At 44.6% G+C, this 15,574-nt stretch overlaps 1 protein-coding gene across 4 annotated transcripts in view; it reads right to left on the bottom strand.

Moving 5' to 3' along the window:
* mgat4b (alpha-1,3-mannosyl-glycoprotein 4-beta-N-acetylglucosaminyltransferase B) overlaps positions 1–15,574 on the bottom strand; it is a 108,937-nt gene that overhangs the window by 12,365 nt on the left and 80,998 nt on the right. For all 4 annotated transcript variants that reach the window (XR_005706545.1, XR_005706546.1, XM_040119402.1 and 1 more), the window contains exons 10-13: positions 8,846–8,976; positions 7,747–7,854; positions 2,681–2,874; positions 1,821–1,899 (exon numbers count right to left, since the gene is read on the bottom strand). Coding sequence is in view for 2 of the 4 variants with exons in the window: in XM_040119402.1 (XP_039975336.1) it covers positions 1,821–1,899; positions 2,681–2,874; positions 7,747–7,854; positions 8,846–8,976 (512 nt within the window). In the remaining 2 variants the exon portion in view is untranslated. The remainder of the gene's footprint in view (positions 1–1,820; positions 1,900–2,680; positions 2,875–7,746; positions 7,855–8,845; positions 8,977–15,574) is intronic.

The following is a 15,574-nucleotide window of genomic DNA, read 5'->3' as shown; positions in this document are numbered from 1 at the left end:
TATAGAAATGTCATTTCTAGGAGACGGGGTTGTAATATTATGTGTGGATGTTAAAGTAGTAATATACACTGCTCAAAAAAATTAAAGGAACACTTTTTAATCAGAGTATTGCACCAAGTCAATTAAACTTCTGGGATATTGATCTGGTCAGTTAAGTAGCAAAGGGGGTTTTTAATCAGTTTCAGCTGCTTCGGTGTTAATGAAATTAACACCAGGTGCACTAGAGGGGCAACAATGACTTTGTGAGGGAGGCCTGAGGGCCCGACGTCCTCTGGTGGGCCTTGTGCTCACTGCCCGGCACTGTGGAGCTCCATTGGCATTTGCCATAGAACACCAGAATTGGCGCGGACCTGCCAATTCTGGCGCCCTGTGCTTTTCACAGATGAGAGCAGGTTCACCCTGAGCACACGTGACGGACGTGAAAGGGTCTGGAGAAGCCGTGGAGAACGTCACGCTGCCTGTAACATCGTTCAGCATGATGGTTTGGTGGTGGGTCAGTGATGGTCTGGGGAGGCATATCCATGGAGGGACGCACAGACCTCTACAGGCTAGACAACGGCACCCTGGCTGTCATTAGGTATTGGGATGAAGTCCTTGGACCCATTGTCAGACCCGACGCCGGTGCAGTGGGTCCTGGGTTCCTCCTGGTGCACGACAATGCCAGCCTCAGAGTATACAGGCAGTTCCTGGAGGATGAAGGAATTGATACCATTGACTGGGCCCCACGCTCGCCTGACCTAAATCCAATAGAACACCTCTGGGATATTGTGTTTCGGTCCATCCGAAGCCGCCGGGTTGCACCTCAGACTGTCCAGGAGCTCAGCGATGCCCTGGTCCAGATCTGGGAGGAGATACTCCAGGACACCATCCGTCGTCACATTAGGAGCATGCCCAGGCGTTGTCAGGCATGCATACAAGCACGTGGGGGCAACACACAGTACTGAGTACCATTTTGAGCTGCTGCAATGGAGTTTCAGCAAAATGGACTGGCCTGCCGCATCATTTTTTCACTTTGATTTTCGGGTGACTTTGAATTCAGCCCTCTGTAGGTTGATAATTTTCATTTCCACAGAGCGATGTGGCATCCTTTCGTTCCTAACACATTACCCAGTCCATATCAGTGTAGATATCCAGCATTTTTTTTTTCCCATTGAGATCAGATGTGTTTTCAAAGTGTTCCTTCAATTTTTTTGAGCAGTGTACAGTCACCTGATACAGAGGCCTTCTTCATCCCATCTGTTTTAAAAGATAAAGCTGATTTTGAGGGATAATTTTGGTTATTTTTAGCTTGATTCTTAATTTCATAGTTTTTCTTTATTATTTCTTTGTACTGAACAAGTCTGATGCTGGGACCTGGGTACACGAAAACCTCAGTAAAACAAGGTCTGACAGGGCAGGGAACGTGGCTGGGTCAACTGGACAGGTTGTACACAAGCTGTTTATCCAGATTATCTAAACCACTCATTTTGAGGTCAAACTGAAAGTGAGGACATCCGACATGATAGCGATAATCCATCATTTCACAGAAAAACATAAAAAAGTGAGCATAAATTCAGAAAGTACAGCAGAGGCTGAAGATGGAAGCGGGTCTGTAAACTGTGATGGCTGCCTGGGAAAAACATTTCAAGTTTTGTTTTCTTTTCAAAAATTAGTTTGCCTAACCTGTATTTTTTTTTTTTAAACATTTCTTTCTGGGATGTCACCACGTGCCCAGTTTTTAACTGGGCGACTACAACCTTTTTACATCTGATATAAAATGATGGACAAAACTAGAAAAACAAGACCTCAGTTTTGTGACTGAGGGGGATTTCAAGACTCACGTCGAACGGCAGAACCTCAATTGATGTGTTGAAAAGTTTGTCTCCTGGATGTTCGATGTTTCCGCTCCGAAAGAAATACCTGAAAGACAGAGAGTCGGTTCAGTATATACTGAGGAAAATGATAATTACAGTAGCAGTAGTGATAGTTACAGAAGTGCAAGTTGTAGCTTTAGCAGTGGCAGTGGCATCAAAAAAATATTCTTGTCTCGACCTGGCACCTGGACCTGGCACCATAGCCAACACTATCACTGGTTTAAAAGTCTGATCATGTGACCTTGTGATGTCTGATGCGAGGTACCTGACCCTATAATCAATGATCCCTAGCATCCCTAGTACCCATTGATACCCTTGAGTCCACGTAACTCTTCGTATCCTATCTAGTACTGTAATACCTTGGTACCTACTGGTACATCCTATACCCTGTAACCTCTAGTACCCCCTGTTTCTCCTGAGACCCTGTAACTCCATGTGCAATCTGGTACCCCTGAGACACTTTAACTGCTGTTAATGTCTGTAATCCCTGAGACCTCGCTACTTAGCACTCTTTGGTGTCCCTGAAACTTAGTTACCCTAAAGTACCTTGTAGTACCCTGCAATACCCTGGAATCTTCTGTTACCCCTTACACAATGCAACCTTTAGTATACAGTGGTATTACTGAGACCCTAAAGATTTAGCGCCTTTTAGTGCACCCTAGACCATGTAACCACTGCAATGCGAAGATATTCTCTGGAACCGCTCATACCCTTCAAAATCAACTAATATGTTACCCCCAAGAACTGGTAATTCCCTTATATTTCTTGGTGCACCTCAAATCTGGTAACCCGTATAACCTTAGACCCTGTAACTTCCTAGTACCAACCTCTCAATACGGACAGGTGTGAAAAATCGTATCCTTATGAAGTCCCCTGCTACAGGGGTGAAGGCCCAGAAGAAGTCCTCCCCGAGGTAGGCTTTCTCCAGGGTGAAGTGCTGGTAGGTCTTCAGGCTTGTCGTCACCTCCGCCAGCGGGTTGGCGTGACCCTTATGGAGGGTCTGCTTCCCAAAGTCCTTATCCTGTAAAAAAACAAAAAAAAACAAAAACCATTGCTGAGTTTACATTTTTTTTCCAGTGGATTTGAACCTGATTCCTAATTATGAGAAGCTGCTTCAGACATCAGGGAGTTGTGTTCTATTCCATGTTTTTGTTGCCTGCATGTCTATATCTCCAGAGAGTCAACAGAAATACTAAGATGGCAGCACTGTCCACTGACCAGAAGGTAATGTAAACGGTTAGTCATTGTAGACTGCCAACAGCCTTTTACACAGACCGGTATCACTGCCTGCCTTGCTAGCTGTCCTTGATGACTAATCCAGTTTTGGTTCAGTGCAGAGACACTCCAAAGACACTAGCAAGCAACACAAGAGTGACATCATTGTTAGTGTTATTTTGATGCACATAGAACAGCATCACCAAATGACCTGGTGCAAAAGTATAAACCTGATATATAGCAAGCAATTTTCCCGTAACCGGTCCAGGTGGATGTCACCAGGAGTGCAGTGGATTTGAACCTTGAGCTGAACATTTGATTTCACTTACTAGTCATGTTTGTTTAGGATTCTTATGGGAATCATCAAATAAAAAACAGCCTATTTTAGAAACTGTCCTCACTAGAAAGAATGACAGCATTGGGTTTTTATCTACATTTACATCTTACTAGTTAAAACATAGGTGAAGTCTTCCTGACAACAGAACTCTTGTGGTCATGAGAGCGATTACTTATCTCTAAGCTGCTAAAGTAGAAGCAGTGTGATATTGTCATACTGTTGCAAGCCCTGTTATGGAAGAGGTCCACAGGATGGATGAGACCACGGTTTAAATCCTGTGTCTGACCAACAGTCATGATCTCTTTCAACCACGACAACACTGTTTCGTAAGCAGTATCACTGCTCTGTAAAAATACTCTGCAACAAGTAAAAGTACTACATTCAAGATTTTACTTAAGCAGGAGTAAAAAAGTATTAACAACAAAATGTACTTAAAGCATCAAAGTAAAAGTACTTGTTGGGCAGAATGGTCCCTATCAGAGAGTTATGTTATCATATACTATATCATAGTACTGGAACACTGTTACTGATGCTTTAACATGTTAGCAGCCTTTCGATGTTACAGCTGGTGGAGGTGGAGCTACACTTGAGCTGCCTTGTCTTTAACCAGAAGCTGCTGCTAAATTCACCAATCTGAGACTTTTCCCTTTCTAATGATTTTGGTCAGAATTTATGAGCAAATTATATAAAAACAAATCTGACTTCTGCACTTGTTTCCGTCCAGTCCAAAATTTACCAATGTTACAATCGATTCTTGAAAATAAAAATGTACAGTTGTTAAATTCACAGTCTAGTCATGATATCTAAGAGATTTTTGTACAAAGAAAAACAGTATGCAGGTATATGGGTTTCTGAGGGGTCACAAGATGAAAGAAAAAACATGTGTTGTAGCAATTTAGTGGATTTTTCTTTCATTTTCATTAAATTATGTTTATTTTTTAAATTTCTTTTTGAAAAGAAATTTATAAATTATTCAGAAAATAGTTTCTCTTCAGTAATGGAGGTGCTGGTAGGCAGATTCTGTTGCTTTAGGACAGAGCCAAGCTGGCTGTTCCTTCCCTCCGGGGGCAGAGAAATGGGGGCATGGGATCTCAGGGGAGGAGTGGGAGGAGTGGCAGAGGCGGGGCAAGAGAACTCAGGCGGATGGCCCGGGGGCAGACCAGGGACTGAGTGGGAGACCTCGGGAGGACAGCCCTGAGGCCTGGCAGACAGGCAGAGGCAGTGGCAAGGGTTGGACCACTTTTGTGGGCGGGGATGAAGGCAAGATCCCACTGGAGGCGAGCAGCAGGGCGACTGCGAAGCCTGGTCCCCTCTGAAGGTCAAGCAAGAGTGCAACCAGGTAGATGAAACCTCTCTACATGACGACTCGGAGGCCAGTGCCGTATGCATGACTGCTCTGGAGACCGGCGAAGACACCGGAGGTCTGGTCAATGATGGGAAACCGGGAGCAGGCTTGACGTCGGCTGACTCAGGGACAGGGTTGACGTCAGTGTCAGCCGGGGCCCCGGACACAGGAACTGGCTCAGGGTCCGGCTAGGCGGCTTGGAGGATTGACGTGTCTGTGACCCACCCTTACCTCTATGGGCTCTGAACCCTAGATGTTTTGGGGGACTGCTCAGGGTCTTCAGGGATAGGATGAGACAGGAAGCCGGTTGAGGTGGGAGCAGGAACATGCAAGTTGCTAGCCGACTCCGGAAAAGAAGGCCGCAGGCTCACACGAGCTGAATCGGCTGGAGAGTAGGTTGAAAGCTAGCATGCTGGAGGCTGGCCGACAGGAAGTAAAACAACCAGCCGATACACAAGGGGCGTAATTTCAAAGTAAAAGAGGAAATAAAGAGACTCCAAAGAGTCACATGGGGCAGATTATGACAGCTTCCACCTTGGTTCTTTCAATTTAAGTTTGATTTTAAACCTCAGCGCTAATTTTCGTACTAAACTGCAGGCTGGGGGGTAATAGCTGTGTTTAGCCTCCATCTACGCTTGGCCCCATGCCAGCCAGCCTCTGTGGTCCAATCTCCTCGAGGAGCTGCTGGTCCGTGACGGCGGATCAGTATCCAATTGATTGGACCAGATTGCAGCACCAGTCAGCAGGGCTAATATCCATCGCTCTTAACAAAGTAATCAGAAGAATTAAGCTGAGGCGTTCAGCACTGGACTGCTGGCAGGAACCAAAGCTGCCACCGCTGTGAGATACTACAGTTTGTGGCTTGACGCTGCACTGAGCCCACAACTGCAGAGGCTTTCGGTCTTCATCTCTCCAGAGACACTGGACTGAACTTCAGCTGAACCTCACCCTGTCTGAAACTCACTGAACTCTACACGTTCACACTGACAGCGAACCAGCGCTACCACTCTGCCGCGCGGGGCTGCCCTGAAAGCGCCACACTTCATCAAAGTTGAAATATACCACAGAAATGTATTTCTATAGGAAGCAAAGGGAGAGAGTGCTACTTAGATCTGACAGCGGTGTAACACTGAGCAGGTGTCCCTGATGAACAGGTAGGCAACCGATGTCCACAAGAGAAGGAATGGATTCCCCAAAGGTCAAGTCAACAACAACAGCAACAACGTGGTTAAAAAAACGGGACCACTGTGTGTCGACTACACGCTGGTCGTCCCGACGCATGTTGGTCTTGACCAGCGGTTGAAAGTAACTAAGCGCATTGTTCTATCGCACACTTCTACTCCACTGCATTTCAGAGGGAAATGCTTGTTACTGCACCAGGTTTCTCTGACAGCTGCAGTTACTTTGAACATCAAGGTTTTACAGAAATAATATTCACTCAGTTAATAAAATATGATGCACTTTAGAAGAATTCTTGGTTCGCCGTTATGGATTAAACTACCCAACAGTTAAAAAAAAAAGCAGTTAGTTATTAAATCACTTTTGACCAGCTACGACATGAAATGCTGCTCACACAGTTATTTATACGCAATTCTAATAATAATAATAATAATCCAACAACATCATATCGTACACACACACACACACACACACACACACACACACACAGAGGTCATTCTGCTGCCTGAAGAGCACTTTTACTTTTCATACTTTACCTGCACGTTGCTGATAATGCCTCTGTACTATTTAAATGCAACTTTAAATGCTACTTTTTCCTCAATGTAATCATGTTTCCATTATAATGAAGGGTTTTTAATTTGTGCCCTTTAACGAAGCAGTGTGCCTCGAATCCTTCCGGAATCCAATCCCTCCCTTGTGGACATAAATATTTTTGACTTTATTTCATGAGCCCGGTATCCCAGACATTATGCTCATATTGTAAGAGTCTGCACTGCAGATTTATGCCCGGTACCAGCTTTTAGTGTCAGCGCAGGAAGCAGTGTGAAAGTCGAGAAGGTGTGGAGGCTGTGTATATAAGTGCCAGACTTCCATGCCTGAAATGGATGTTTTGCCGTCACCTCGATCTGTTCCCGCCGTTGACAAAGTGTTTTAGCGGCATAATCCTAACCACACCTTTGTGACGATGTTCGATATCGCCTCCCTGCGCGGTGACAGGCCCGTACTTTGTCTAAGTGACAACGACAGTTAATTAGAAGAGACGGAAAAGTTTACAAAAGTATAAAACTTCTGTCTAATTCGTTTTACAGAATAATTTAACCCCTGCAGTGAGTGTAATGTTTGATTTCACAGTTAGAAAAGGTCAGTACTCCATTTTTAAATACTGTTGAGTTGTGTTGGCGCCTACAAGTGTTTGAACTTGTGATTTAAAGGATTTAATGTTGCAAATTAGATAATTAGTCAAAATAATACTGTTGTTCATTAGAAATTCTATCACACTATTTTCAAAGGGCAAAAATTAACCTTGGGCCTTGTGTGTCAGGTAGTTAATGATTCTTTGATTAAACAATATTTCAGCATCATTTCAACTGAAATGCTTCAGATATTAAAGCTAGATTCTGAAACACAGCCACGGCCTCCATACCGACCTTGTTTTTTTCCAAAAACATTTCAAATGTAAAAGATTATTTTTAGATTTCACGTTGAACTGAGAAAAAGCTTAAATACAGTGAAAGTGCAGTGAAAATGGAAGTTAGTAAAAGTACTTCCATAGAGGAAGTAGCAAAATATTTTTATCTAAAAGTTCTCAACTAAAGACGTTTTAAAATTAAATTTGAGAAGTGACCAAAGCATTAAAATATAATTTTAATCTGCTACTGGCTGACACACACACACACACACACACACACACACACACACAAACACACACACACACACACACACACACAAACACACACACACACACACACACACACACACACACACACACACACACACACACACACACACACACACACACACACTCTCTCCTTCATTACCTTGAGTTTCTGAATTTTTCCCGCCAGAGAGGAGTGGGTGCCAACGTGTTGGAAGAGAGACGGTTTGAACCGAATCCTCAGGTTGGCTTTCTGCCTGTCACAGTGTTTCTGATGGAGACAGAGAGGAAGGAGATCCAAACAGGTACAATTACAAATACACATCTGTCTAAAACCGATAATAAAACAAAACGAAGCAGAACATCCCAGCAGGAAACATCGAGTTGGGTTCGTAGAGTAGAGCTACAGCTGCTGGAAGAACCCGGCGAAGAGTAATGAGAACACGTCCAGTTCCTGTCAGGGTGGAAGCAACAAGGCGCAGACCCTTGTTTTACTGGTGGTAAGGAGAAAGAAGAAGACAGCAGGAGACATCAACACCCAAACAACCCAAAACGACAATTTTCGATATGGTTAAAGCTGCACTGAGTGATTTCCAACCATTAGGAGGCAGCAGAAAACAGGCCGTTGTTATGGCTGATCTGTAAGCAAACGGCTCTGCTCGACATTAATTCTTACACAAAGGTTCCTGGTAGAGATGGACCCTTAAGGAGAGCCTGCAGGTGGATAAAGATTCCCTGTCAACGTGGATCCTTAAAGACATATTTATTCTGAACATATATGGAAGCTTGTAGCTCATAGCGGCCCACATCACAGACCTGTTCACAGAAAGGTCCGGCCTTGTCCTCACTCAAGGCTGGAAGAACTGAGCTAATCGGAGCTTTGCAGCTGGGATTCATGACGCGGATCTCACCCTTTGGAAAACAGCGTCAGAAAGACGCCGGGTAACGTCACTGCTCCTAACAATCTCTACAGCAGCTTTGGTGTTGACTGCAAATGATATTGACGGTGACTGATCAGTTATCGCAAAACAAAACACCCCCCCTTTGGCAGGCGCTCGTTAAAACGGTATGACAAGACACCTCAGACAGGGTTTCGGATTCACGGTTCAACCGCCGCCCTAAATCAGTACACAGAGAAAACTTTAAGTGTCTAAGCACCGCTTGCTACCGTTGCTACAAGGCTCCTGCTTTGCGGAGCAGCACTCACATCCATCTCGCCTGTTTTGGTAGATTATTTAGTTCCAGGATGAGGAGCTACTCACCGCATCCTTCTCTGGATTGCAGACCTTGACCCACATGATGTGGTCCAGCAGCCAGTCGATGGGTTTGTCTTTGTAGAACATCAGCATGAACTCCACGATGAGTGACAGGTCCAAGGACTTAAACATCTTACCTGTCAGAGAAGAAGAGAGTTTGGTTTAGATGCTTTTTTTCCTGCTTCCAGCTAGTTTTCTGTTTTTGAGTGGACCCAGCTCTTTGGACTACCCACAGAAATTCAGATCCCACATGGAAACAACTCAACCGTGAAGTCATGTCAGTTCCCTGCAAAGTGCTGCACTTAAAAAACAGAGAGAGGCTAATTAGTGAAAGGCTGCTGGTTCAAATCCCAGAGCAGCTGTGAAAAATCTGGATGAGGAATGTGAATCAGAAACAGTTTCAGACATAAAACCACTGAGCTGTGACGGTGATTTCAACAGGCTCTCTGGGATCGTTTTAGACACTCAGACACTGAGGACATTTCGATTGGTCCTCGGGCTGTTGGACGGTTAAGACTTGATCTGAGAGCTGAGGAATGTGTTGTGTCAGTGAGGTTCACCGCAAATACAAATGGGTTATTGTGTAAACTCGGAGTCTCTAAACTCAAAACACCTTCAGTTCCTGACTGCAGCAGCGTCACAAGGAACGGTGAGGAGGTCGAAAGGCCAGAGGTCAGGGCAGCCAGGAAGTGCTCTTATGTGATATAGAAACATCTGATCGTGTTTCGTGCTGTGTCTCTACGAGCTGTGCTCCTGTACGTAAACGCTGCCCTGTGACGGCGTCAAGTCAAACCAGATGGAACAGAAACAGAACTGAACTGGCATCGCCCTCACGGTGTGGTTTTTGCACTGGGGACCTGCACCTGAGATTTCAGTCAGAGGTCAAAAGGTTCAGAAGGACGAATCAGGTCTGAAGTTTTTTTTTGGGTTTCTACAGCGTGTGCTGGTAATTTAAATATGCTTGTAGCTTATTTTGACGGACCGTATTACATGGTGTTGTAAAACACAACTGCAGATAGTTTCTCTCACATGTTGCCCGAACCGTCCCCCCCTCCCTCGCTCCCAGCCTCTGACACCCTCCCACCCTGCCCAACATACAATAGACACAGATTCATCCACTCAGACTTATCTAAATACATATATGCATGCAGGCATGTCTGCAGACACCCACACATGCCGCCCGTCTGTACATCTGCAGTGGCTGTGGATGAAAGCAAACAGAAATGACACATGCACATGCACGTAAGCCCCACCGCAGTTTCAGTGTATCGCATGCTGTTCACAGCTCGTCTACCGAAGCACACGCGTGTTTGCATGTGCACCTGAAGACCTCACAAGAAGAGAAAGAGGGAACAAAAACAAACAGTGAAACATGAAATTGATATGATGAAACTCTTCCCATACACAACTAAAACGCTACGCCCCCGACTCAGAGCAGGTCTCCGGTCCGATTTCCAACACACAAGCTCCTTGAAACCATTTCTCGACAAACTTGGTAAAGGATCTTCTAGAATCATCTACTCCAGGTTTTAGGTCGTTGAAGGCTTGTACCTTTGACCTTTTATCGACGACAGCTGTTGATCCTTACGAAGTTTAACTGTCTACGAAAACATTATCCAGAGTTGTGCCTCCGGATGCATGACATAACTCCTCGGACTTCATATCTTAATTGTCTCCAGTTGTCAGTCTGGTTCCTTCTGTTGCTGCATCTGTATGAGCACAGAGTCGGGTTGAGCCGAGGGAACGTTCTCTGGGAACTAAAGGTCAAAAACTGAACTGAACAGACGTTTCTCTGGACCGAAACCACGAGGACAGCGAATTAAAAAGCCAACAGAGAGCCGAGCCCGGCCCCTGCCCCCCTTCTGGTCCGCCCTGATCGGGTCCGACATTTCAGCCTCTGGGGGGCCGGATGTTCGTCCACAGAATAAAGACCCCCTGCAGAAGTACACACGGCCGGACTGAAGCTAAACTTAGCTTCAACCCAGATTTGAACAGTTGAATTACAGAGCAGCCCCGCAGCACCAGAGCTCTCTCCTCCGCCTGATTTAATTCAGTCAGTCAGCTTCACCCTGATGAATTTATTAAAGCAGCCGCTGCTCGCAGGCAACCGGGGTCACAGAGGATTTGTAAGGTCAAAAACGAGGACCAGAGGGAGGACTGGGAGCACGAGGACGAGGAGGAGGAGGATGTTTGATGCTCAGACACAAACACGACGTCCGTGTGTGAAATCAGCATCAGAGACCAGACCCCTGCTGCTCCTCCTCCGTCTGTATTCACCTCCATCCCTCTTTAAATCACTCCCTCGCTCTCTGTCTGTTCCTGTACCTCTCTCCATCATTTCTCCGTCAAGTTCAATTTCCTAGCAGAGGCTTCGTGCTGCCAAAATGTTTTAAGAACGCATTGAAGACAACAGCTGAGTGTTGTAACCGAGGGGATCTCGTGAAAGACGGTGAACAAACTATTAGGAAGACTTTTCAGCTGCAGCTCCTCTCTACTGACACCAGTGACTGTAAATCTGGACTCACATCGTACAAATATGTGGGTTTTTTTAAGATTTAGCTTCATGTATCTGCAAAAGGAGAGGTGGAAAGTGAAGCAGGAGAGGAGAGAAGACGGGTTATATGACCATGTTAGGACAGACAAGATGTCTGGCGCCTCTCCCGAGGGTCAGTGCTCTTGTGTCTCTGTCTGAGCGAGGACCAATCAGATTCTCGTTTAGCCCGGGAGACTTGCTTTAACGGTTGAGGTTTCAGTGAATCCGACGCCGCGACGTTTCAGTCTTTTCATGAAGTCATAAATTCTTGCTGAGAGACATGGCAGACTCGATGTAAATATGTTTCAATTCTAAAAAAATACAATGAAGGGGAGACTTTTGTTTTGAAGGGTACAGGTCCCGTTTCCAGTGTTATCGTGTGTGTGATGTTTTTCCTGTGCTTCCTGTCAATAAACTTTCGTGCGAGTAAACATGTTTTCATGCAGAATTAAGTCAAACCAAATCATTTTATTGACTTGCCGTTTTGTTAAATATTTTTTCTGGGGCTGCAGGTAACAACTGTTTTAATCTACCGATTATTTTCTCAATTAATAGATTCTTATTATTTTGGTCTCAGAAAAGGAAGAAAATGATGAAAATGTCCGTGGCAGTTTCCACGGGTCCAAGGCGACGTCTTAATGACTTAAATCATCGATCAATATAGTTGCAGAATATAATTGATTGATCAACTGACTAATTGTTTCAGCTCAATTTTTTTTATTACATATACATTGCACCTGAAATTTTCCTTCTGAGCTACAAACAAAAATACAAATAAATGGTTAAACCTCCTTTAATCCTTCATGTTGATGCCTTGAAGATCGTTTTTCTGTCTCGTCGGATTTAGTTGGTTTGTGTTTTGTCTGCGACGGTTTTTATAGTGTCGCTGTTATTTTACACACCTTTGTCAGAAAAGTTGGGTGTTATTACAGGTAGAATCTAGTCAATATTATCCCGATGTTGTCGTATTAACTTGATGTCAGAGCAGAGCTGGATGACGTTGGAGTCTCTTCATCGCCTTCCGCTGTTCGACGCAGTTTTTCTCTTCAAAAAAAACAAACAGTGTGCGGTGAAGGCAGAGCTCCACGCACACACACACACCCCTTCATTAAATTCAGTGTGAGACGATCCATAATGCAGGAGTTTCATCAGCAGAACTGCACCTGAGGATTTCTCTTTTCTCCTTTCAACTTTAGAATGTCCGCTCTGTACATTTTAGTCACAATTCTTTAATAAGCAAACTAAAGGGGTTTTAATCACAAATGCGATGCTTCGGTTCAGTCTCTAAAAGTAAACTGGTCTCGTCTGAGATCAGTCTGTCCGTCCCTGAGGGTTCAGCAGCAGCAGCGAGATTATAACACACATGAAGACGTAATTGATTGTTTTCTCCACTGCAGTTAGTTTAATCAATAATTCACATTTAAAATGTTTAGTTTCTTTTGAAGCAGGCAGCGACGCCCAGAGCAGAGCGAAGGGCAGAGAGGGAGTCGGCGTTCAGACGACTGCAGAGGGTTTCGGGCAGAGACTGAACAGGCTCGTGAGCCGTTGCCACAAACAGCTCAACCTACTGCTTTTAACTGCAAAACAATCGGGAGCAGATGTTTCATAAGTGACAGAGTGAAATAAACACTGAGCTGTTAACAACCTGGCAGTTCCACATTTTAAAGAATTTAAAGGGCTCTATCTCCCACACAGTCTCCTCTACATTGATGTAAACCTGCTCAAATTAAAGCTGAGACTTGGCTCTGCACTGTTTACTGTTTCATTTCAGAGCGAATGAGCTGAAGCTCAGAGCCTGAGGAGGCAGAACATGTGGGACTGTCTGAATGCTTGTGGTCTGGACAGAAAGTAATTTAATCATCATTTCACTGCATTTCAACATGTAAAAGACCCGTTTCACACTGAAATGGAACCATTTACATGCGGTTGAAACAGCTGGATGTAACCTGGCCAGCGCCACCTCTGCAGACACCTGGCAGCTACGTGGATGCAGAGAGGGGAATCGCAGCGTTGCAACTTTAGCAAAAGTGGAGCCAAACGTGCACATTTTGTCCTGGGGGTGGCGCTAGAGGAAAGGATCTGGATTATTTGGAAGGTGTGATAATGGTGTGAAACGCAGGGACTTTAAAGAGTGTAACCTCCCTTTCCTCTTCAAACGACCTCCTGTTCTCTCAGAACGATCAGCTTCTCTGTCCGGTCGCTGGGGCCGTCAGCCTCGTTAGCAACAGTTAGCGACTGGATGCTAATGAGCGCAGCAATGGAGGCTAACCTAGCGCTAACTCTGACGCCGCTGCGAGAGGATGACCGGATTATTACACTGAGTCAGTCCTGTTGCTGGAGCTACTTGATCTCACTCATGATGTTTAATTATTATTATTATTATTGAGTTATATACTTTATTTAGGAAACACTTGATTTTAACCCCCCCACCCTGCTTTGGCATTTACAAGCACTTTATGAATATTTAATAAATAGTTTACGACATTCAACATAGTAAAACACTGTAGGTTAGAACACGAATAAAGACTTAAACAACTACGTTATAATGTGTTATAAACTGTTCAATGGGAAAGTTGCAGTGTTTGCTTCACTGATAAAAATGTACATCGATGCGGCTTTTTCTGTTTTTTAGTTGAAACATGTTCTGCCTTATTTTTCTCCTCTGCCTCTGAATCAAACCTCTAAACACATTTAGCTGTGCATTGATTTCAATATGACGAAGGTCTCAACTATAAGTTGGAATCTAGTCACTGAAAATCTCTTTTTTGAGAAACTTGCAGAATTTTAAAGAGTGTTCGCAGAAACACTTGCAGAAAGACCTTCTTAACTTCTAAGACGAGCCGGGACCCCGGAGCCGGGGCCTGGGTTGATTGGTTTTTAAGGCTGAAAAAGCACCTTCCCCGAAACTGAGCCTGCTCCTTTAGATCCTGGAGGCGTTTTCCCTTCTCAGTGGGAGGTTGTAGATTTTGCTGTTTGAGGTGATGTCATGTCATTTTACAGAGGCAGTGTTTGCTGCGATTGCTGTCGAGTGTGAAGCCGTGTTTCATCCTCTGGAGGGACAACGAGGTGCGTTTGATTCCTCTGTCCTCGGCCTCAGTAGCGACGGGCCGAGCACTCAGGGACCTATTTGTGCGAAGCGGAGCAGCAAAGCCTCATGGGGGAAAACGATGCCGGCTGATGGTGTATGTGTGTGTGGAGAGGCTGGAGCTGCAAGCACGAAAACGAGGAAGAAGAAGACTCGCAACAGAGATACACACACACACACACACACACACACACACTGACACACACCAACATGTTCTCACGGCCATTAGCTATCAAAAACACAGATTTTTGAATCACATCCCGTAGCAGGGGTTCTTAACTGGTCTCCTCAGGGAGAACCAAGGACCCAGAGGGATTACGTATCCAGTCTGGTCTGGGAATGCCTCGAGGTCCTCCAAGAGGAGCCGAGGGATGTAAAATATCAGTCTAATAGATCCGGCTTCCTCCTGTCAGGACTCACTGCGGACTCCTGACTTTACCGTTGCAGGAAACGACTGAAAAATGATTGTAGATGTGTAAAGACCACGAATCTACTTGATGATAACTATTCTAATAAAAATGACAACACTTTAACTTTGCAACAGTCCAAACTACTGTGGAACTATTCCATCGGAAAATACAGCTAATGCACCAAAATGTGTTAATATTTTAATGACACAACAGAAGAAAATGTAAGGAACTAAGGAAAAGTAACACGCACTTGGAGCAGTAATGTTACAGGTCCACACCAAACCAAAGTCAGATATTTTTAAACCTTTAAACACGTTTTTCTGGACCGTTGATCTCTGCAACATTAAAGTCGACCTATCAGTGTTAATTTCACCATGAAATTAAACAATGATGGAAAATATTCATTGCCCTTTTTTTTCACAGCGAAAAAGCGACTAAAAGTAGATGAAAAGTCAACTTTGAAAACGAGAGCTATGACGGAATTTATCACATTTTCCATCAAAGAATAAAAACCAAACGATAATGTGACGAATGAACTAATGAGTGTTTTCACAGACTGTAGCTCCTGCTCGGTGAAACAGTTTCCTCCAGCAGCCGATAACAACATCTGCTGCTCAGAAGCCGATTTATCTGTTTGACCTGCTGCTCTGCCGTTAACGAGAAGACCTTTCTGAAGTTTCCCATATGAAGAGTGACAGTCCTGCCCC

The sequence above is a fragment of the Xiphias gladius genome, chromosome 23 (assembly GCF_016859285.1).
Source record: "Xiphias gladius isolate SHS-SW01 ecotype Sanya breed wild chromosome 23, ASM1685928v1, whole genome shotgun sequence".
In the NCBI taxonomy this organism is placed as follows: domain Eukaryota; kingdom Metazoa; phylum Chordata; class Actinopteri; order Istiophoriformes; family Xiphiidae; genus Xiphias; species Xiphias gladius.
Note: the sequence above shows the minus strand (reverse complement) of the source record. Positions and strands in the feature narration are given on the sequence as shown.